Genomic DNA, 24,892 nt, shown 5'->3' with positions numbered 1-24,892 from the left:
CCAGTTCCACCCGAAACATCACAGAATTTCTGCAAATTCAACATGATGGTTGTTTGCAGCTGAGTCATTAATGACTTATAGGATGCAACAAGGAGCGCAGAATATTTAGATTTTTACAGAATATTTAGATTTTTACAGAATATTTACAATTTTTACAGAATATTCAGAATTTGTAGCTTAGATTTGGTAAACTTTTCCAACCAAACATCATGGAGAGTTCAAGGACCATTGTAAAATTCAGTACTAATCAATCCTTTCAATTGCTACATGTTATACTTATGATTATTGGTGAAATATTTTGGGGGTTTTGGGAATTCAGAGGGTTTTAAGAGACAGTATTTGGGGTGAAGAAAACTGAGGTGACCCCACACAGTATGTAGTGGACAAATCTGATTTTGTGGCAATCAAGACATGAACATGTTTTGTATTTGTGCAGCTGTGCAGACAAACATTAACAGAATTTACAGAATTCAGATCCATATATTTAGCTTTATTAGGAAGCTTCAGTGAGAGACTACAGTAGCATTAGCTCTACCTTTGAACAGCATTAGCTCTGCCAAGACTCTCCTGATCGGCAGGAACATTTACGGATCGTCAGAAGGAAGGGTTAACCCCAAACCAAACCCTGACCTCGGTGCATCGGAACATTCCCAGATTGGAGCTGACCGCTGAGGGTTTAATGTGAGGCTGCTCCGGGCTACAGCTCAGCTTCTGATTGGGACCTTTGTTTAAAAGTCTTTCCAAAGCTCACTGTCTGAGCTGTGAGGTGGAGCTGCCTGGCAGGAGGCCTGTTCACCCCTGAGCTCTGCACACACTTCTGAAGCTCAGATACCTTTGATGAAGGCATGCAGTTTGTCAGTGTGCCAACGGGCTGTAGCCACCGCCGCATTTCCACCGCCGCAAGTCCACCGCCGCATGTCCACCGCCGCGTTTCCACCGCCACATTTTCATTGCGTTTCCACCGCCGCATTTCCACCACCGCATGTCCACTGCAGCGTTTCCACCGCTGCATTTTCATTGCGTTTCCACCGTCGCATTTCCACCGCCGCATTTCCACCGCCGCATTTTCATTGCGTTTCCACCGCCGCATTTCCACTGCCGCATGTCCACTGCCGCGTTTCAACCGCCGCATGTCCACCGCCACGTTTCCACCGCCGCATTTTCACCGCGTTTCCACCGCCGCATTTCCATCGTCTCATTTTCATTGCGTTTCCACCGCCGCATTTTCACCGCGTTTCCACCGCCGCATGTCCAGCGCCGCGTTTCCACCGCCGCATGTCCACCGTCGCATTTTCACCGCGTATGCACCGCCGCATTTCCACCACCGCATGTCCACTGCCGCGTTTCCACCGCCACATGTCCACCGCCGCATTTCCACCGTCGCATTTTCACCGCCGCAAGTCCACCGCTGCGTTTCCACTGCCGCAAGTCCACCGCCGCGTTTCCACCGTCGCATTTTCACCGCCGCAAGTCCACCGCCGCATTTCCACCGCCGCATTTCCACTGCCGCAAGTCCACCGCCGCAAGTCCACCGCCACATGTCCACCACCGCGTTTCCACCGTCCCATTTTCACCGCCGCAAGTCCACCGCTGCGTTTCCACTGCCGCAAGTCCACCGCCGCAAGTCCACCGCCGCGTTTCCACTGCCGCAAGTCCACCGCCGCGTTTCCACCGTCGCATTTTCACCGCCGCAAGTCCACCACTGCGTTTCCACTGCCGCAAGTCCACCACCGCGTTTCCACCGTCGCATTTTCACTGCCGCAAGTCCACCGCCGCATTTCTACTGCCGCAAGTCCACCGCCGCGTTTCCACCGCCACATGTCCACCGCCACATGTCCACCGCCGCGTTTCCACCGCCGCGTTTCCACCGCCACATGTCCACCGCCACATGTCCACCGCCACATGTCCACCGCTGCGTTTCCACCGCCACATGTCCACCGCCGCGTTTCCACCGCCGCGTTTCCACCGCCGCGTTTCCACCGCCACATGTCCACCGCCACATGTCCACCGCCACATGTCCACCGCTGCGTTTCCACCGCCACATGTCCACCGCCGCGTTTCCACCGCCGCGTTTCCACCGCCACATGTCCACCGCCACATGTCCACCGCCGCGTTTCCACCGCCGCAAGTCCACTGCGTTTCCACCGCTGCGCTTTTACCGCTGCGCTTTTACCGCTGCGTTTCCACCACTGCGTTTTCACGTCGCTTTAATGGAATCTACTCAAAGTTGCAGCAAAGCTCCATTTAAAATGCAGCAGCATCGATGGAAGCTGTAAATGTGTCCATCCAGCAGGAAGACAGAAAATGGCCCTAAAAGTGGTTCATTTCTGTATGTATATTTGGTACGAGGGGCTTAAAGGATGCATACGTGTGTTCAAAAGTTAGAATGTAGCAGCATTTCATTGAAAAATGTTCCAACTCTTGTGTATATTTTAAACAACATGAAATAAAACATCTTTCTGTTGTCAGTATTTCCATTCCAGCCAGCACTGTAATTATCTATGCTGTCATAAAGACCTTTACGGCCTCAAACTATTATTTTTCTGTTAGTTTGTCTGATAAATTACAGAGTAAATGACAAGCAGAGTTCCTAAACTGAAGACAACCAGCAGCAGGTCACTGCTCCACTGTTTGACTCGGAAACATCCACTCTTTTCTTGTTTAGTTGTAAAATGGGTGATCTCTCTGTGACTTCTGGCTATTTTTAATCAGTAAACAGAGTTACGCCTTTGACCCCCAGAAGCACGTTGTTTTAAAAATTGACAAAATCATACCAATTATCATCTCCAGAGAATCACCAGATACGGTTCTTGAACTTCAGTTTTGTCTCCAAAATGAACCAAATCTCAACATTTCATCACAATCACTTTATTTTACATCTCATTTAAAAACCTGCCAAAAAGAATTTGTTTGCATTAATCAGATTCTGTAAAAAATTTTCTACACTTTTAAGAGCAACTGACAAGATTTTGGTGACTGAGCTGCAACCATCAGCCATCTGACAACAAATCAGGGACTTTTTGGCTGAACTGCAGGCTGTGTAAATAAGAAAATATCCGTGGTTTGTAGGTCGACTTTCTCGTTAATGGATGTACTTTTTGACAAATTTTTTTGTAGCTTATTAGCTCTACTTCTAGCCTTCGCTGTGCTGTTTCCATGGCGATCCAGAGCTTCATTTATCAATAAGTAATGAGACTACAGTGAGCAAAAATGGGATGGGAGGAAATTGGTATTTTCAGTTTTTCTTTCCTTTTCAGTCATTATGCAGTCTTTGCTGATAATAATCGTTTTTATAATTCAACAACACATACGTTTCCAAAGGCTTCTGCTTTAGTTTTAACACTGTGATCTATAATGTCAGTCAAATAGAAGATAAATACGATTCCAAGGAGAAGATCACTTAATCCTTTAAAATGCAGAAAGAACGTCCTGTCTGACATCAGAGAATTTACACATAGATGTGAAACTAATTGATTTAAAACACGCATTCATGGAAACACACAGAACCTCATGGTATTCAGCTGAATAAAAGCAAAACTCTACAAAATAAATCTAAAATATTAGTTCCTCCATTTTGGTTCCTGATTTTCTCTGAAGGGAGAACAGCAGTTATTTACAGAGCAGACGTATTTAAAAAGAAGCAATTTAAGAATCTAATTCCACTTGGACTCCAACAGGTGAATGAAAAATGTCTTCTGAAGATAAAGCTGTGTGCAGATGGGAGTATATGTACGGGATCAGCTGTCCTGGTGTTCGAAAGCAGACCTGGTTTTCTCCTTTTCATTTCTTCATGAGGACTCGTTCAAAGCCAACTTTCAGAGCACTTCTTACGGGTGACAGATCATTTCTCTACATTTTGGGGAACACGGCGTCCCGCAGATGTATTCTTACACAGAAGTGAATATTTGTGAGAGGAACCGGCTCTGATGTCCTGCTTTATATTGCGTTAGGAGACTGATGATTGTGGTTTTCCTACCTGGGAGCTCTTTATCTCCCTTCATCCATCTGATGGCGGCGGCCGGCTTGCTGCTCATGGCGGTGCAGGTCATCTCTGTCTCGTTGCCCTCGCTCAGGACCTCATCGCGGGCCTCGATGATGGGGTTACCTGGAGGAACTGGAAACGCCGACAAAACTCTGTCAATGCTGAGGAAATACTCTGGAGGCTACTGAGGAGAATTTAGAAGAGAAAAAGGACCTTCAAATGACAGAAAAGATGCCAAAAACAGGCCAGAACGATGCTGATTTACTGAGGTTCAGATGACAGGGAGCTTCTTAAAGCTCTGCTGATTACAGGAGTCATTTTTATTTACGTCACTGTGTCTTATCGGACTGGATCCTCTGATATTAAACCAATATTTTATCATGTTGTGTGTAGTAAGATTTATGTTTGAGTTGTAACTTCAACGATTAACACTATAAAATTTTAAACTACGAGGTAAACAGTTTTTATGTTTTATTATTGAGGCTGTAGAATCCACTGCTGCTTGTAATTCGTACAAAACATACAAGCTGTAAAGTGTAAATACGCTCATACACACAAAGACAAACTCCTGTTCATGACTTATTCTGATGTTCATTTTTATTAACTCATCGAGCAGCCACCATACGGATCATTTCAGAGCTAGAGGACATTGTGCATCCAATAATCCTAAAACATGCAGTTGTTGTGTAAATGTTCTTGTCCTGAGACCAAATCTAAAAAAACTAGGACAAAAGAATATTTTAAAATACCAAATAAGTCTGGAGTTCCCTTTAAAAAGCCATTTTCTCTTGTCCCATCCCCCGATGGCCAAACTGAATCTCTAAAAAAAAAAAAACTGTTCTAATCAAAATAAAATCTCCTTTTTGGTTTTATTTTTTCATTGAGGTTTCTTGCAATTCTGGGAACACTTTTTAATCGACAAAACATTTTACATAATTATTATTATTCATGGAACGTGTCCCACAACATGTTAGTAGAACCTGTTGACGTTTTTGTCTTTCGTGTCTTTTCTTTGTCACTATGTCCCACTTTTGTTGTTTTGTGTCTTGTTTTTGTCATTTTGTGTCTAATTTTGGTCATTTTGTGTTTAATTTTCTGTCATTTTGTGTCTTGTTTTTGTTGTTTTGTGTCTTGTTTTGGTCATTTTATGCCTTGTTTTGGTCATTTTGTGTCTAATTTCCTGTCATTTTGTGTCTTGTTTTTGTTGTTTACATCATCCAGCAGTTTTCCTAAAGAATGAGCAGAGCAAAGCTATGTCCTCTCTTCTATTTTTCGTATTTTCATCCATTGTCAGCCTTGACTGAACATCTCACTCTACCTCATATTATCAGGATCAGAATAATTCTATGGACTGTTTTCCATCAGTGGTCAGCAGTAACAGCTAGCTAAATATCTAGCTTCTACTGCTGAGAAAAGGCTAACATTAGCATGGATTAGCAACCCTGTTACTGTGACTAGAGTAGGGTTAGCAAACAGCACAGAAAACATGGAATAAAAATGCTACCATTGATGTATAAGCTGAGCCAATCAATACCTATTATTAATCAAAGTGGAGCAGACGGTTTAACTTTAGACACGTTGAAGTTTAAATGTCCTCCAGTTCTGGAATGATCCTCCTGTAGTTTGATTTCACTGCTCTGCACTTGAAAAGCTTCATTAATGAATCTAATTACATTCAGGATCAGCGCTTCTATTGTGCAGCTGAAGTTTTCCTCATTACGTGACATTATGTGACATTGGAGCGACATTAAAACTGGGTGAAGCCGCTCTTTAAACAGCTTGTTGGCGGAAACACTTGTTGACAGCTGACCTTTCTAGTCATTCAGAATGCAGAAGCATTAGCAAAAAAACAAAAACACAATTCCACCATCCGATGACACTCCGATGAGTTTTAATCTGCTCATTTTACAACAATGCAGATCAAACTTTAAGTCTCTCACAGAAGAAAAGGCAGAAATATTCACACTTCAGGGCAGGTCGCTAAGCTTCAGTGACAATAAATATGTTTTATGAAACAAACATTAAAGACCTAATTTTGTAGTCAGGCTTTTGATTTATTTGATACATTTTACTTTATTGCTACTCTTTTTTAGAACAGCATTTGTAATTTAGTTAGTTACTCATTGGTTTAACATTTAATTACTTTATTTCCTAACGTATTCACTCATTTAGTTAATTATTTTATTAGATCTTATTTTATCTAATCTGGTGTTTCATCATTACATGCATTATTGATTCTGTGTTTGAGTCGTTCATGTCTAACATGTTGGGGTTTATTTCTTTAATCTGTAAATTACTTTGTATTTATGCATATAAAAAGCGCTACATAAAGTCTGATTGATTGATTGATTGATTAAAACAACAGGCAGGTAAAAAGCAAAGTTTTCTGTGGGAAAGAATGACTTCCTTTGTCATTCACCTGTTAATGCAGTAAAAAGAAGCTTTATGACAGAAACTTTGCTGTTCATCGTTAGCAGTGAATCCTGAATTCAGAATTTGTTCCCGTTTCCTCTCCTCAGCTTCATCTATCAATATTTTATGAACATGCATATTTAGTTAGCTTCACTGCAGCTTCATCTATCTGCATTTTATGAATATATTTTCCTGCAGGCGCTGAGCTGTCCTCCATGTTGCTAAACAAGGGGATGTACACCCCCTGTCAAAAGTTTTAGGACACTGTCTCATTCAAATAAAGTAGAACTTGTCCTACAACTTTTGACAGGGGGTGTATTTCATCACATGGATGTGATCAGGGCAGGACTCTGATCATACATGTAAAGTTTGAGGCAGATTGGAGCACGTTCAGGGCATTTACACAGCATTTGAAATTTCATGGCGAAGGATCCAAATTCCAGAGGCCGCCACGGACACATCCTTTGACTTTGGAAAAAGATTTTAATAACTTTGGATCATTAAGGCCTCCTGTATGTACTGGCCCAATTTGAGGTGAATTGGAGTTTCCCCCTAGGAGGAGTTCGCTCTAGAAAAAAATGAAAAATGGGCAAAATCTGACATTCAACGCCAAATAGCTCACTTCCTGTTGGGTTTGGAATGTGGCTGTCACTGACTTTTTTGTTCAGCCTGATGTGCTGCATATGTGTACCAAATTTGGTAGATACACCCCCTGTCAAATGTTGTAGGACAGGTTCTACTTTATTTGAATGAGAACGTGTCCTAAAACTTTTGACGGGGTGTATGTTTTCTAAAAGGTAATTAGCCGAGGTTTTCTCTCTCCTGCATCGATTGTCTTGTGTGTGCGTGTGTGTGTGCGTGTGTGTGTGTTGTGTTGCCGTACTGAGCACGGTGATGTCGGCGTAGGCTTCCTGCGGGGGGTCGGTGTACAGCTGGCAAACATATCGACCCTCGTCTGACAGCGAGACGTTGGACAGCGACACCCGCAGCTCGTTGTCTGAGAAGTTGACCAGCTGGAAGCGAGCGTCTTTCAGAGCTGCAAGAGAAAACAGAAACTCATTTTGTTGGAGGCACACACAGAACAACAATCAGAATAATAATAATAAGAGCAAACGATGCAGTGGAGGTTACATCTGTACGTACGACGCCTTCGTTGTGTTTTCGTTTTATTCCAGCACCTCTCTGATTGTTCAGCTTCAAACACGACTAAAACTTCGACACGTTCAGCCCGTTTCATTCTCAGTCACGCCGGATGCTTGCTGAGAGACGCGTTTTTCATGAAGCTGTTGTGTGATGTCGCCTTTTCTAATTCCCACATCCACGATGGAACCAACCATGTTCTAAACAACTTTTTCAGAGCGGATAGCAACGATAGACAGAGATAAAACCTAAAACACTATGAACCCGTTTCCTTTCTGGAAGGTTTGAGCTGCAGTGTCAAAGAAACAATCCTGAGATAAAGAATTCACCAAAAACAATGGCTTTTATTCATTTCTCTGCTGGATTTTTAGTTCTGAGCTAATATTTGAAAGTGAAGCTGCTCATCAGAGTCTCTTAAAGGTCAGAGTTCCATCATCTTCTCTGACCACTGCCCCCAAAAAACAAATACTCTCTTTCCAAGCACAAAAAAACAAACAAAAGCAGAAAATCCTAACAATAGAGGAGGTGAATTACCAAATGTCAGTTATATGAGGTTATTTAAACATCAAAGATCTTCACTGATTTTCTTTTTTATAAGATCATCTTCAAATAAACAGTTGAGCCTCAAAACTTTATCTCACGTTTATCCAAAGACCAGACAGACAGTACGACATCAGCTTCCTCCACAAAGAGCTTCTAACCGACATCAGATCATTTCAGAAAATCCTTCACTACGGACTCAAATCAAATCGTTTTTGCAAGCATTTTTAGCTGATTGTAGTCGTTCTTCCTCTAAAGCATAATAATTAATGTATTTAGTCACTGAGCTTTCATATCTCCAGTGTATTTTTATGAAAATAAAAGCTGTATTTATATATTTTAAGGCACTGTGTAGGTAAAATCCTGACAAATGATTTAAAGTCACCAACAGCTACAAACTCTTCTTTCATTAAAACTGTGTGAACCTTTCTGACCAAAACCCACCAATGGGTTTAAAAAGGCGCGTTTGGAATACAGAATTAACAAAACTGCGTCATTTTTCTGAACCAAAAACGGTAAAAAAAAAAAAAAAAAAAAGGATTTTCCAACAGTGCCTGAATTACTCATCTGTCTGAAACTGTGACATTATTAAGTCACTTTATTCCACATCTCGTTTAAAGCATTCGTAAAAATAAACCTTTTATAATCACCGGATTCTGTAAAAACTGAAAATCCTGTGGTCTCCATCCCAGTCAGGAACAGAGAGACTCACATGACAAAAATTCAGGGACTTTTTCACTGAACTGGGTTGAACTGCAGGCTGTGTTTGAGCAGAGAAAAGCAGGTAAAAGTGGAAGTAATGAAATATAAATAATACGGAAAGTCATTGTGGGTTTTATCCAGTATCGCTAACTCCGTGGACACTTAGAAAAATGTTGAACCGTGATGATTCCTGGTTTCATTATTGGAAAATAAGCAAGTAAAGGACTTAACTCTTGTTTTTGTTTCTTTTTATTACGATTTATGGCCTTAAAACTGAGCCATACTGCATCAAAAAGTTCTCTACTTGTTCTAAACTGAAATATTTATAAATATTTTACTATTTATTGCCTCTTAAATGATTCAGTGATTCATGTCAACTGTCTGCAGTCAGATTTTAAATACAGTCAGGAACAGAACAAACCGAGCCGTACTTTCTCAGTCCTCACACATAATGACAAAGAAAAACAGGATTATTTAGTATTTTACTTCATTTTGTTTCCATAAACTGTTCCAGAACGTACAAGCACAAACCATCAAAGAAGCTATTCATTTTTTATTATTGTTTTATAAATATATCAAAATGATAAAGGTTTGGTTTGTCTGTTTGTTTAATCCATCAGAGGATTTCTCTGAGAACTAAACGAAAAAAATGAACAAAGTGAAACCAGCGAGCAGCTCTCTGAAGGCGTGGTCGAGAAATAAAAGAAATATTTCATCCATTTTTATAGAATTTCAGGACAAATATTGCTGCCAGTCATTTCGGCTTCAAAGACGGAGACAGACAGAAAAAACCTCAATCTAATTAGTCGGCAGCCAATCACAGAGCAGCGTGATGCAACAGAGAAAACAAAAGGAGGAAAATCAGAAGCTGACACTTTGATGCTCCTTTCTGTTTAGTTTCTGTTTGTATGAACCAAACCTCTTCCTCGTCCTTTAGTTGGCCAACCTGGGAATCTGAGGACAAACCCATAGATCCTGTCTCCTTCCTCATCCGAACCTTGTTTTCCCTCCTACCTAAGAACACTCCCTCAGCTGTACTGTGGTCAGGATGAAAGCCTACCGTCTCCATCTCCTCTTCCATGTTCTGATTAATTCTGCTCTGATTGGCAGCAGATCTGGGCTCGTTGCTCTCTGCACTCCTTAGATCCTCTGGCTCTTCTTTTTTACATATTCAGCCTCAGAAAGCGTTAAACATGGAGACTTCTGACCTCGGAGCAGACGTAATGAGATGGAAAATGAGCTGGACTACATTACGATTATGATCTGTAACAATAACTGCATTTAAAGTCCAACAGACGCAGACGAACTTGACCGATTTAAACATTATTAATCAAGACGATTTCACGTATTTGAACCAAACTGTCTATGAGACCTTCTGTCACCACATTAAGGGAATAAAAGTAGAAAGCGTGCGTCACAAAATAGAATCTAAACTTACATTTATGCTCCTTTTCTGGCCAAAACAGACCCAAAGGAGACAATTTGCTGCTATATTTTGGATTAAAGCACCAGAAAATCCTCTCACAGCTCTTTAACAAAAAGCCCAAACTCAGTACAAACTGAAAGAAAGAAATCTGAAGGTTATTTTCATGCAAATCTATTTTTTTCTGCCACACACAAGTTCTTTAAATTTGCCAAAAAAAAAAAAGGAATCAAAAATGAATGAAAAAGGGAGAAGTTGCATGCTTGTTTCCATTAGTGCAGCTATTAGTTTCTTTTGTGGAAGCACAATGAAAGCCTTATGGTGGCAGATGAATAATATGCCCCTAATTAGTGGAGCTCAGTCAAAAGCCTCGTTAGCCCTCATTAAAACGAGAGGTCAGCCTCTAATCCTGATGATTTAATTCAATTAAATGTTCCCAGATTCAAACATCCTGATGCAACAGATGCATGGAAATAAAAAATAAAAGCTTCTACCTGTTTTCTAGAGGCAAAGCTGCTCTTAACGTTATTAAGGAAAGAGACGAGGGGTGGAATCCAACCAAATATTTATAACACTATCCTATACTGTGCTCTTATGCGATGCATTCATTTTGTCTGTAAATGAGATTGGAGGAGTGCAGAAATCAATAGCTGAGGTCTCCGGGTCACCAGATGCAGAATGTGACCTGAAGTGGACGAAGCCGGCACGAAAGACCGTAATCGATATTAAACTGGACGCGGTAGGACAATAAACAGCAACATATAGATCCCATGATTCCATCTGTCTTTAAGGACGACAGGATTTTCTGGTTTTGTTTCACCCTTTCCCTTTTCTAATCCTCCCGAAATAAGAGGACTGAAAACGAACCACGACTGAGGAACAGACGGAACGTGACGGTACATTCAGCTGAAGAAACGGTGGCTGGTGCGTTGTTTCTTGGACGTTTTCCCGACTCGGAGATGTCGGCAGCAGTCGTTGCTCTGGAGGTTCCATCTTTGTTTCGAAGGAAAACGACCGTTTGTAGAAATCTCTCCAGCCAATATCATTTTAGCTGCGACTGCGTTTCTCATTTTGTCCTCCAAAGGCTTCATTTAGCTCTTTACACTTTGAGTCTAGCAGAAGAAAAACGTATCTCTCCTGCTCTCATCATTCTCAGTCGACATGGAAGCCAATGAAGCCGTTTTAGAAAGAAAAGATCGACTCACAGAGGATTCTAACAGCTCTTATAATGATGATTAGATCTACTAAGTCCATGCAGGGAGGAGGCTGGGGTGGATGGATGGGTCACGCTGAGGTCTCTTTCAGGTTCTTTGTGAGTTATACAATTGTCATTTCTCTACTTCTTTTTAAAGAAATGATTAGCAATGATTGAAATGACTATTTATTTGGAGCCTGAAAGTGTGCAGACCTTTACCATATTGATTGTTTGTGTCTGTGAGGTTATGATATTATTTTGTGATCATGTTAAATGGAGGGACAGCGGGTCACATGGATATAGGCGGGATAATTAAGCAAATCTATTCACCCGTTCACCTTTCTTGACTCTTTTCATTGTCTGAGGGGGTGCGCTGGGTCGTCCTATTTTTCGTTGACTGCTATTTTTCTTTGATCCTGGGATTACTTTATAACTTTGTGCACGTTATCATGAGTTGATTATCCTTTTTCTTTAATAAAAGGTTGAACTTATTCTTTGAGAATCTCAGTGGATTCTTTTGTTTCAGACAAACAGCCCAGCCAGTCTCCACGCTGTAGTGACCCAAACATGTGTGGTTGGATGTTCACACGTTTGGGATGTCTCACTGATGGTTCCCAGCCAAGTCTACCCCATACCAAGTCGGCCCCTAGTCTACTCAGCCCCATTATGACAGCAATTACAGGCAGTGACTTCAGTTGTTGCAGCATAGACTGTATATAAAGTTGGACGGAGCATCTGGCTCCAAAAATGAAGTCCACCCGGAAGTGTCAAAAACTTGCAATATCACGCCTTCCGCTAGGGTTGGCTCCAAAAGCTTTTTCTCCATAGACCCCAATTCATTTTTGGAAAAAATAAAATTTGATAGACTGATGTTCTACAGCTCAGGATTTTCCCCCGTTAGTTTTCATGGTCAAAATGAGAGATCAGGTGGCCGATCTTAAAATAAATCAATACTGAATTTTAAATAAATCGTTAAAGTTGGCGGAGCCAGGGGGTGTGGCTATACTTGATTGACAGTCGCATAGACTGGTCCTGCCCCTAGTTGCTCTCCAGTCCAGCCCATTTGATTACGCTTTTTACGTCACTGGCTCCAAAAAATCCAAAATGGCGACCAGGAAGTAGCAAAATCCGGGCTTCATTTTCTCGGCGTTGAAACCAACGGGTGACGTCACGGTTAGTTCAGGCCTGTGTTGCAGTAAATGACTGTATTGTTAGTAATACAGGGCTATTTTGACAGCAATTACAGGCAGTTTGTGAATGACACTGTGAACATTGCCTGCAATTGTTTATTTGACACCAAAGGCTAGGGGCCGACTTGGTATGGGGCCGAGTTGACTGGTTCCCCTCACTGATTCACAACCTCAGGTTTTTTGTCCTTTCTACTCTTAGCAATGCAGCGACCATCAACAACAGGAACATCAAATGAGAAAACCCTCATACTTCTTCTTTGCTACTCCACTTGCAGACCAGTGCAGATGACACTGTCCTTATCACTGGTCACAAAGCTCTGATCGCTGATTTTCTTCCATCAAATGATTAAAACACTTGCCAAAAGTCATAATGCCAGATTTACTGAATAAAGAAGAAACATCAAACAACAAATATGTTATTAGAGAATAAATATGGTCATAAAGAATCCTGGATATGTACACCCCCTGTCAAAAGTTTTGAGACACTTTCTTATTCAAATAAATTAGAAGCCATCTCAAAACTTTTGACAGGGGGTGTATCTGAACCCGGAGCAGCTGCCAGTGGTCTGATATCAAATCATTCTTTGTGGAATTTGTTGCCAACTTTATAAAAGTTATTGCACACAAAATGCACACAGTCCCTTTAGTAAATGTCACGTCTCAGCCAGTAAAAACCCAAAAAACTTCTGCAGCGTCCTGATGAGCATCCTATTTATTTTTGAATGAATATTTGGCGTGTCAACAATTTGAGAAACGCGTGCCAATCAGATATAATCCATTTCATAAAAGCGTTTCTCAAAGATCTCATAATCCGCTTATGTGTCACTTCTAAATAAGGCATTGTGCTGAAAGCATGAGCTGAATAAATAAATACTTTCTAATACGTGCTGAAAGGAGGCGCCGTGGCAGCGAGGCAAGGACACGGTTCCCTGAAGCTCGAGGTCTGGGACGAAAACACCGCCGGCTCAGGAAGATACAAGGACGGATGTTGGAGAGCAGCCTGGTTAACACAGCAGGACCCAACCTTTCTGGACTACAGAGAAACACTGCAGGCACTTCTTTTACTGCTTCATCACAGCACACTGGAAGACAGATTCCCCTCGTCTTTGTGAGGTGTACAGGAAACAGGGTGACCTTTAGCTCGGTTCTCCTCTGGTCCTATCAGATCTGATCGACGTCACAGATGGCAGACTAAAGTCATTGATAGTCAGGGAGGTCTGTCCAAACTCTGAAAGGCTGTAAATTATCTGATGCTTTTGCTTTTCCCTTTTACAGCTGATGGTGATGAAGCTCATTTAAAAGCAGTGATAAGACAGTGAAGCCAAGGAGACTCTGAGAGGCAGCTGACTCAGAGTCACTGCTAGCAAACAGCTTTAATGAACCCTATACTTCACTCTGTGCATTCATGTTTATGGTACTGTGAACGCTCTTCACTTTAAATGAAGGGAAACTACTCGGCGGTGAGTGCCAGAGCAGTAAACAGCATAACGTTACAGCAGTAAGGAAGTAAATGTGTGGATTTGTGGGTAGATGGACTGAAAGGAGCCAAAGCAGGAGGGTTCTCCAAAGAACTCAGCTTTAGAGACCGACTGATGCTGGGATTTACAGACCAATGCTGATTTTTAGGAGGTAAAATATCCCAATTCAGAAGACTAGCACGTTTTTTTCATAAATATACATACATAAGTGCATGTACGGTGCCATAAAAAATAAATGTTTTATTCTTGCATATTTCTCACATTTAAATGTTCCAGAACACCAAATTAATATTTACATGTATTTAATATATCGACAGAGATAACCCACAAAATATAAACAAAAAAACCCAACAGTTTTTAAATGATTTTTTTCCCCAAAATATTTTCATTGAAATTTTAACATTAACAAACAAACATTCAAACAATGTAGTGTAACGGACAGACTGGTAAACAAAGTACATTTCAGAAATAATAATGATAACAAAATATATAAATGATGATTTATTAAAGATTTCTTGAAAATCTAGGATGGATGGATGGATGAGGAATGGATGGATGGATGGATGAAGGATGGAGGGATGGAAGGATGAGGGATGGAAGGATGAGGGATGGATGGATGGAAGGATGAGGGATGGATGGAAGGATGAGGAAGGGATGAAGGGATGGATGGATGGATGGACGGATGGATGAGGGATGGATGGAAGGATGAGGGATGGATGGATGGATGGATGGAAGGATGGATGGAAGGATGAGGGATGGATGGAAGGAAGGATGAGGGATGGATGGATGGAAGGATGATGGATGGATGGATGGAAGGATGAGGAAGGGATGAAGGGATGGATGGATGGATGGATGGATGGATGGATGGATGGACGAGGGATGGATGGATGGATGGATGGATGGAGGGATGGATGGAAGGATGAGGAAGGGATGAAGGGATGGATGGATGGATGGATGGACGAGGGATGGATGGATGGATGGATGGATGGAGGGATGGATGGAAGGATGAGGGATGGATGGACAGATGGATGGATGGATGGATGATGGATGGAAGGATGAGGGAGGGATGGATGGATGAGGGATGGATGGAAGGATGAGGGAGGGAGGGAGGGATGGATGGATGGATGGATGGATGGATGGATGGATGGAATTCGAAGCTGCTCTCTTGTCACCATTTCTAAATGATGCCATCAAACAGCACCTATGCTAATACTGATATTATATCCAGGACAGGACAATAACAACTAATAATCCCGACCAGCTGATATATCAGTCAGCTTCTACTTAGTTTCTAACCACTGCTTGGGAACAGCCATGAAACTTTCCATTATAAAAGGAAGCATACCACTCATTTTTAATTACACTCTGAATTTTGCCCGTCTTTTATGTTGTAGGAACTCTCCAAAGGTTTAACTTCACAGACACAATGGAGCTAATTCTCTGTCGGCACATAAATGATATCGGAAGATTGACTGAACTACAGCCATTGTCAGCACTTAGAACATTAAATACCAAATGGACTCTGTGTCATTCCCATATTTCAACTTGAGCAAGTGCTTTTCACATGGCTGGAACATTCTGATGGAGAATTTCAATATCTGCTCAAGGACATTTGGATGGGAAATCATAATAGCAGAGGCCACAAGAGGTCATTGAACACTGGGCACAGTTCGAGTTGGGTTAGTTCACCACAGCAGGGTTGGGAATCGTTGAAAAACTTTGAACTTTTCGACGGTTCTTGAACTATTTATCTGTCATATGGAAGACTGCTGGGAATCTTAACCAACTGTGAGCTTAACAATCACAATATCTCAACAAAATCTCTTACCAAAACAAAATAAATCAGAAAAAAATGAACCGTTTGCTTTCACCAGATTCAGTAAAAAAACCAAAAACCCTCTGTGCTCCTCGGTGCAACCATAAAGCCACAGTCCAATCAACAGTCAAAAGTCTGGGTACTTTTTGGCAGAACTCGGCTGAACTGTAGGCAGTGTTTACTCTGAGCAGATATCACACAGGCATGGAAGCTAATTAGAAATGATTTATGGTTTGTAGAATCAACATTTCCCCTCAGCGTTGGTCATACCTGGGGGCACCTGGAAAAGTATTCCACGTTTTTCAATTCTTGTCACATAAGCAATCAAAGAAGTTCAACTTTTGTTAGTTTTTCTTCTTTTTATGAAGATTATAAGTGTGTAACAATGTACAAAGACATTTCTGGGTTATGTGCTGCTTCCATAGAGGTGCAGGACTTTCTACTGCAGTGGAAAATGAAGAAAAATACAAAAGGAGCAGAAAACTGAGCTTTTATCACCCCGGAGTTTCCAGTTTGTCCCTTTGCTGTTAGTTGTCATGCTGCTCCATTATACAGAGACATACAGTCCATCAAAATCACATCAAATTGAAATGAAACAGTCATTTTTAATGTGTTTGAGGAAAACTAATGACTCCAGCAGTGGATAGTGGCAGCCCTCATTACAGGTGAGTCTGTGGTTAGAGAAGCAGAAAATGACGGCTAATCCAACCAGACGACGTTCTGCAGTCCAACCTTTTACCATTTCAGTCCTCCTTTCTGAGACTTTGCATGAAATGGTCACTTTGAGTGGCGGAAAATAAATATTTCATGGATTGAAATTATCATAAACACCCAAAAATTACATTCAAATCGAGGTAAAAATGGGAGAAGGCGGGTTCGTCTCCAAACGGTTATTTATCCATCAGACTGCTGTGATCTCTGAACTGAAACTGGAGGAAAATTAGAGCGCATGGACTTTAAAAAGTTTAAAACAAACCATAAGAGGATTGGGCTGCATAAGTCCTCCGCTGGCTCTTACTTCCCCCTTTTCACCTCTGCTGACTGCATGATTTTAATTCATTCCTGCTTTTTCCTTTTCTCCTCTATTGATTAATCTCCATTCTTCTCCTGCATTTCATTTGAATAGTTTTTCTTCTCCCATCCAGAGAGCAGGATGATGAGTGTGCCTCGCCTAAGTGGCTGCAATCATTTGTGATTAGTGGCTGCTGCTACTTTCTGAGAGGAGCACATCAAAGTTTTATTATTGGGTGTCAGAGTGGGCGAGGCGGGGCGGGGCGGGGGGTAATTACGCTCTTATAACCACCTCCTCCCCGGTGGAGTCCAGTCACCACCTAAAACCCTCAACGTGGAGCTTCAGTGATCATTACGACTCAGGAGGGCTTTTATCTTCCTCACACAGCCCGCCCCGTCTTCACATTCAGCCCGGCATCTTATTTAGATCAGCTGTTTTCCCTCAAAACAGTGTAATGTATTCTTTCTCTTTTAATAACTTCTATTTCTATAGAAGCCGCTTTACCTTTGGCTTTTTCCCTTTAGCGTGTGTTTATTTCGTTCCCGTTTATTACATTCTCATTCTACCTGTTGGACCCTCTAAATGTTGCTCGTGTTTCATTTTTACTCTTTTTTTTCCTTATAAAGTCCTTCAGCTTTCTGTGGAAACAGCTCAACCATGAGTAGAAGCAGTGAACTCAGAGGTGTTGACAGTTAGAATGCAATCAAACACAAGAAAAGGAGAGAAAAACTAAGTTCAGAAACACAAGCATAAGACTACTTGTTCTCCTAGCACTAATGAACACGTGCAACTCTTGAAATATTTATCGTTTACGTTTTTAATTGGTTTTCATGTATGTAATTCAGTTGAAAACTCTGAATTTCTGTCACGTAACTGTCGGTCCCAGCTGAGCCACTGATAGATTCACAGCTGCGACTACAAATGCAGAATGTTTAGGTTAGAGCAAACTCTTAATTTTTTGGCAATTTCTACAGAAAACATGTTAGTGATTTTGCTCAAATATCACCGCTTCATCAGGATCATCAGAAAGTTCTTTATCAGATGATAATTCTCTCTGTTTTTACAGTTTCTCGCTCTGATAAATGGTGCCATTTGGGAGATTTTTCAAAGCTATCAAATATTTAAACCTACCGGCGGGTTTATGGGGCTCAGACACTTCAGATAAATTTACATTATTATATTAAAAACCAAACATAAGACCTACCCAACAAGTATGCTGGATGTGCTAATCACAAGACAACATTAAATAAATAACTACTTTTCTTTATTAGCTGGTTCGTTTTTAACCATCACATGCTGAAGCTGAAGTTTTGTTGAATTCACTTCACCAATTAGGAGTCATTTTAAAGGTTTAATATCGCTGTTGTGGACTGAATTAAGAAGACAGTCGGACTCAAACTGCCAAAAGCTAAACTTCAAAGCAGCAGTCATTTTTGTTTTCTGTCTCCAGGACATCTGAACAGAAAATCACCAGGAAGTATACGATCTCTGGGAACATGACGGGACTACAATGGATCAGTGCTCCATCGCTGACCCCAGGAGGCCCGAAGCATTTAACCTCACTGGAAATTTAATAAAACGCTCCTCAGATGCTCCACGTGAAGAGCTGCTGGAGAACCAGGAGTGAGAATAGAGAAAGTCCTGCTGTTTCTGCTGAACATGAACACAATGAAGCCCTTTCTAATGAGAAGATGATCGAACAGCAGAAGATGACGGCTTCCAACGGCGGCTGCTAGCTTTGATACGAGTGAAGACGGGTCACTGAGGTCAGCGTTGGGAATTTTTAATTTCATTTTTGACGCACCGTGAGACACGACCGCCTACTGTCAGTCACAGTTGTCAGAATCAAGAAGTGTTCACTGATCTTTAAGATGAAATTTGCTCTTGTAAACCCAAGTATAATATATAGATCCTAAAATATAAACACGGGTAAACATAAAAAGTAAAATGTACACAGAAAAATAATCTAGGTAAGTAGTAAATGAGCTATATTTGTATTATTGCACAAAGAACCAGTTAACGTTGCTATTTTACATTTTTATACAAAAACATGCTGTGACGTAAAAATCTAGTCACATTTCTTTTCATATTTTAAAAGTGTTGTAATGTTTTGTCCCATGATAGTGAAAATGTAAAAAATAAACTAATAATTACACCGTATATATGAAGCAGAGCTGATCTGGTCAGTGTCACTAAAACACTGAAATGATGAGAAATTCTGTGCATTAAATTCAGTTCTACATGTTTTTAGCCAAATTCCTAGAAGAGTGAAAACAGAATGTCTGGTTCCTTGAAGCTTAAAGGCAAAAAGCTGAATTTATTTATTGATTTTTTAATATTTTCTACGTCCACCATGGTGCCCGTCTATACACAGAGATTTCATTCTTTCCAGCTTCTTCTCCTAGAGGCATTTGTTATGCTACTTGTTCAACATGTTCTCCTGGCTTCATGTCCAGGAACGTAACGTCCTCGGCCAGGTCAGAGGCCTCCTGTGATTGTTTGGATCATTGTCATGTTGGAGAATTCATATCCTGCCAAACTTCTTCACAATAAGAGTCATCTCTGAGTATTTGGGAACACTGATAGACCATCTATGCCTCTCATCTCCACTCCATCACCTCCACGGCAAACACCCAAAGCAGAAATATTTCGTCTGAATCTGACCACAGGAAATGCTGCCATCCCTCATCAGGATTCTTTCCAACTTCTCTGGTTCGTTTTACATTTTAGGGAGCAGCGTTTTTCTTCTCACTCATGAGTCTCCACTAGAGGCCGACCTCCGCAGATAATTCTCATCAGAACCATTTATGTTTTCCAGAACAAGGCGAGATGCTTTTAGCAGGAATGGCCGCTGCATGTTCTCTTCCTATAAATCCTGCTGCTGTTTCACTTCATGTCCAGTAGCTTCACTTATATACCCTTATAAACTGTAAAAAAATAAAAAAATAACTGGAACGATGAGAGAATAGAAAATAATCTCATAAAGATGCAGCCATTTTTTCCATAACTAAAACACACTGTCATGTAAATATGAGACTGGCCTGCAGACATTCATAATGCTACCAGCAGGAGTTTAGGGGATAACGGTAAATAATGCAGCGAGGTGTCATTTAAAAACCTAATTAAAGGGGCTGTTTTGTCAAACACATCACGGCTTTTTCACTTTTTATTTGTAATGTGGGTTAGTTTAGAATATTAATTCTCTCAACTCCAACTATTTTAAACAGTAAAATAAAGTCCTGAGTGGAAACAACACAAGCAATACGACAAATTATAACACCAAAAATCAGAAAAAAGCAAAAACAAAAGTTGAATTTCTTGATTATTTTGTTTGCATTGTTTATTTTACCAAAGGAAAAAAAATCAATCCACATGTATACATTTCTCCCCAGGTGTTACTCCACATAGTATGAACATTTTACTACTTAGAGTTTTAATTTATTATAATATTGAATAACAGAGGTTTCTGAGCTGTTGTAATGTTCCTGATGGGCTCAATCTCCAGCGGTTTTCAGATTGATGGCCGTTCTCTCCGCATAGACGCTAATTAGCCTTTTGCTAGCGTTAGCCTGTTAGCCTTTTTTAGATGTACTCTGCTGTGTATAGTAGTCAGGAGGCATTATGATTTATTCTTTACATATCAGCTTATACACAATATTCTGTTTCTTGTTTACAGTTTAACATTCACTCGTTCATCAAAAATCCATGCCATGCATCCAGCAAATAAATAGGCGACAAAAGGAACAGCGGTGTGTTTTTTTTCTGAGGTGATGGTTATCTGTCTGCCTAGCAAAGCGCGAGGGCAGGACAATGGCTGTGACCCAGAATGCAGAATTTTTCATTTTCAACAGAATCTGTTTAATGCAAACAATTTGTTTTGGCAATTTTTTAAAATTAGATGTGTATAATACATAGATTTTGCTAAAATATTACAATTTTAAGCCAAACTGGGTTAATTTCCCCAACAAAACTGATAAAGAATTGTCAGAAAAATGGAAAATCTTAACAGATGAGGAGTTCAAGGACTTCCAGAAAGTTAAAAATCTGACAATTGTTTCTGTTTGTACAGTTTTTGTTTCTGGTAAATGGTATCATTTCAGCAAGATTTTAAAAACAGCATGACTTTGAGATGCACCAAAGAGCTTTATAGGGTTCAGAGGATTTTAAAAAAAGAAGAAGCTAATTTAGGTGAATATCATTGACACATTGATCATCTGTGGTAATGCAATAGGTCTCTCTAAGACATCTGGAGGTTTAATCTCCACCTGGCAGCTGGTTTTCACTACTTCTGAAAGTAGACAGCGATGTTCACATATTAAAAGGCCATTGTTCCATCTGTGTGTTCTCTGGCTGCTATGTTTGTCTCTTCACATAAAGAAACCGCTGCAGATTAGACTGAGGTGAAAATGGAAAGCCAGCATTCTTCTGCTACGTCTTAACTGTGGAGTTTACAGTTTATTGAAGGTACAACGGGGGAATGCAGGTCATTCAGCTATAACAGCTCCAGGTTTCCTCACATAGACGTGCTTATCGTAGGATTCAGCGGGTGGAAGCACTTGTCCTCTGCAGCACTGGAGGAGCTTTGTCAAGGCGGGTAAAATAGCAGCTGATTATCTCATCGGGGGTTATGTCAGCTCTGAGACTACAGTACAGAGAAAAACTGAAGATGAGGTTGTTTATCAGAAGAAGAGAGGGCTGCATGCTATTTACTGTATTCTCCGGTGTTTTAGGAGCTTGTTAGGAATCAAAAGAAACTCTGGATGTTTGGTCTCTTGGAAGTCGCCTCCCATTCAGAGAACTGCAGAGGTAAATGTCTGGAATAGCCCTTTAAATTCACAAAACACAAATCTGAAGCAGCGGCGCAAAGACGGGGATGCAGAAGGAAAGGAATGCATCTCCTGAGTCACATTTCAGCTTCAATACAAGTGATTGAACTGAATGAAACGGCTGAGTGAGAGCACGAGAGCTGCTTTTAGCAAACATGAGCGGTAACAAAAGGATGACCAACACGAACTGAAGCCGGTTTCAAAACTCTCCTCGAGTTCTGCCTCTTTCCATCTCACCCTGGCAAACATAATCCACCGCTGCGGGTTCAGACGGAGATGGCAGATGTGATATTTTGGTGGAGGTAAAGTCATGATGAAGCGGTGCAGCTGCAGAGAAGATGCCTGGGAGGGATCACAGGAGATCAAGGAGCCCCGTCACAGAAGAACACCTTGCCCTTGACAGCCGGCTCACCACGGCTTGGCACAACAAGAGATAAATGCCAGGCTGGGTTTAGCATACGCATGAGGGCTTTCTGCAGCGTGGCCTCGTGGTGAGCAGGAGGAATGTTTGAAAGGCCATGAATGAGGAGGAGGTGGACTCTGAGTCTCTGGTGGACCGGAATGGAGAAATAACAGAGTTAAAAGTGCATGTTCAGTCTGTGTTTGTGGTCATACGTGGTCAAATAATAAGATAAAAATAGTGTGACATCAGAAACCCTGTGGGAGTAATCCACAACTCTATGAACATGTGGAAAATATGAAAAATAAGTTGTGGAAGTGGCAGAGAACTCCGTGTGTAAGTTATAAAGTCAAATCAAACACGGTGTGCTCAGAGAGGTCTGAAACTTTCTGTGGTGCATGTTTACGGACACACGTGTAAATAACTGTCATGAGCCGGAAAACACATCAGTCATTGTCATTGTTGGTGGAGCAGCTGGTTTCACAACAATTCAGATCTGCAGCCAGGTGGTCCTGGTGGTTAAAGGCCCATCAGCCATGTGACCTGGAGAGATGATAGATTCTGGATACGAGTCGGTCACAACTGAAGAAGTCTCCTGGATGAAGGTGAAAGGTAGCCTAGCCGTGCTAGACCCATGTTCTGAAGGCACAAGGGTCTAGGAACGCTCGACGGGGAGGGAGGCGGGCTAAAAGGTTGTCTATCACATAACTCTGCAGCAATTGGGTAGGTATACAACCAATCAGCGCAACGAATAGGCTCCTAAAGCGCCGGAAATCCAGAGGATGCGGTAGTTCGGTGAAGCCTTATTTATACAGTCAATGGGTGAAGCTCAAGTATATTACAGACATGTTAACAGAAAGATTATTCAGAGTCGGTGCTAATGGAGCTCAACGACTTGTCGTTTTTGTTGTCGACCCTGGCAGAGAATTAAATTCGTTGCCGTGGGTTGTCTAGCGCGGCTAGGCTAGTTGTTTCCGGTTGTTTCTGTCAGAATTGTCGCGTCTCTGTCGTCACTTAGTTACGCCCGCCTTCTGACTCTACACTTCATGGTGATTGGTCTGGCCAGTTTTAGGAGCATCCAGCCTCGAGCCTTATGGAGGGTAACTAGACCCACCCTGGCAGAGAATTAAATTCATTGCCGTGGGTTGTCTAGCGCGGCTAGGCTAGGTGAGAGGTTTTCAAGAACCTACAAGAGAAGTCCAGTTGATTTCTACTGAAGCTCCTGCGATGAAGTCCGGAGCACCAGGACCTGCTCCTTCAACATTCTCACGGTTGTCCAAAGTGAATTTATCCTCCAGTGCAGAGTTCTACTTAAACGGTGTATAGAGGGGAAAACATGGAGGGGAAACTACGGTGCAGAAGACTTAAACTGTGTCCCAGTGGTTCTCCAACGAGCCTTCATCTCTTCACAGTGTGTTGATCACAAACACGGTATTTTGGACACAACTCCTGCTCTACTCACCAGATTTACTTCCCTGTGACTTCATCCCTTTTACCAAAAATCCAAGTTGAAGGGTTTAGACACAGTTGAAGAGATTCATCACAGATGGTGTTGGACGTGTTTACATATTAGACCTGCAGGAAACGTTCCAGGTAGCAGCACTGGGATTCTGTTTCACTGCACGGATAGACGATTTCAGCAGCCAAATTTAAATCTGGTCCAGTTTTTGATTCTTACAGGCACAGTCTTGAACTTTCGAAGAAAACTGAACTTTTATTTCATTACTTTAGTGTTATAAATATATTTTATATAAATACAAGATGTTCCAGTTGAACCATGTTTGCTTCAGAGTTACAGATTGAAACAAACTCGTAAATACATGAGTTCTATGTTAGCAGATAACCACCTATTTCCACTTCTATAAGACAAGGAGCATTAACAGCATCGTCATTTAAAGCTGGATTTCTGTCCACCTGAAGAATTTAAATTCAATATTCTCTCTGTTTTCTGATCTTTACTACTGTTGCAGCAGTCTTTAACATGGTCAGAGTGCTCTGCTCATTTCCATCTTCAGAAACTCATCCGATTATGTGCTTTTTTTTTTTGTGATTTTCTCAGATAAAGAACTTCTCTCCTGTTGTCATCACGGTGTTGATTCCCAAAAATCACCTTCAGTTTCCTCCTAAACCTGGTTACAGCATCTAAACTTTGATTTTATGCATTATATTTTAAAATCTTCTGGAAATTTATTATTGGATGCTTAATTACTAGAATAAAACGTATCAGTTAATGCTTAGAATTAAGTTCATTAATGTTAACTGGTAATATTATGGGATGTAACAACTTAATTTGAATTCAGACTAAAATATAGCGTTTGTGCTCCGACTCTCTTGGTTTTGTCTCGGTTTAGATTCGGTGTGTGGGAGAAGGTTAGATATTATGATCTATAGGAGGCTGCTGTGGGTCAGACTGAGAGCAGAAAAACAACGAAGAGCAGCACAACTGATGCCAATATTAAAGCCACTGATTGTGTTTTTCAGATAAATGAGAATTAGTTCATCATCTGACACGTTTACCTGCCGGCAGCTTTAAAGGAAATGTCTTCAAAGATATATAATATAATTCATCAGAAAGAAACCTTAAAATTTAAACTTCTTGACGGTCTGTGAACTACTCCCGTTTCTGTTGGCAAAATAAACCAAATCTAAGCTTAGAAAATGCGATGTTTCATCAAAATCACTTTATTCTGCAGGTCTGATTTAAGAAGGAGCAAAAGACATCCAGAGCGTGTTTGGGGTTCAGAGGGTTGACCAGTTCAGCCAAATCCACGTTTTT

The 24,892-nt window shown here is 41.1% G+C and overlaps 1 protein-coding gene across 1 annotated transcript in view; it reads right to left on the bottom strand.

Annotated features, from left to right (window-relative positions):
- cadm1a (cell adhesion molecule 1a) overlaps positions 1-24,892 on the bottom strand; it is a 488,723-nt gene that overhangs the window by 97,531 nt on the left and 366,300 nt on the right. Inside the window, 2 exon segments of the mRNA XM_022196138.2 lie at positions 3,977-4,114; positions 7,278-7,430. Of these exon segments, the coding sequence (XP_022051830.2) occupies positions 3,977-4,114; positions 7,278-7,430 (291 nt within the window).

Source organism: Acanthochromis polyacanthus, chromosome 17, assembly GCF_021347895.1.
Source record: "Acanthochromis polyacanthus isolate Apoly-LR-REF ecotype Palm Island chromosome 17, KAUST_Apoly_ChrSc, whole genome shotgun sequence".
NCBI lineage: Eukaryota > Metazoa > Chordata > Actinopteri > Pomacentridae > Acanthochromis > Acanthochromis polyacanthus.
This window is presented reverse-complemented; position numbering and strand designations above follow the sequence as displayed.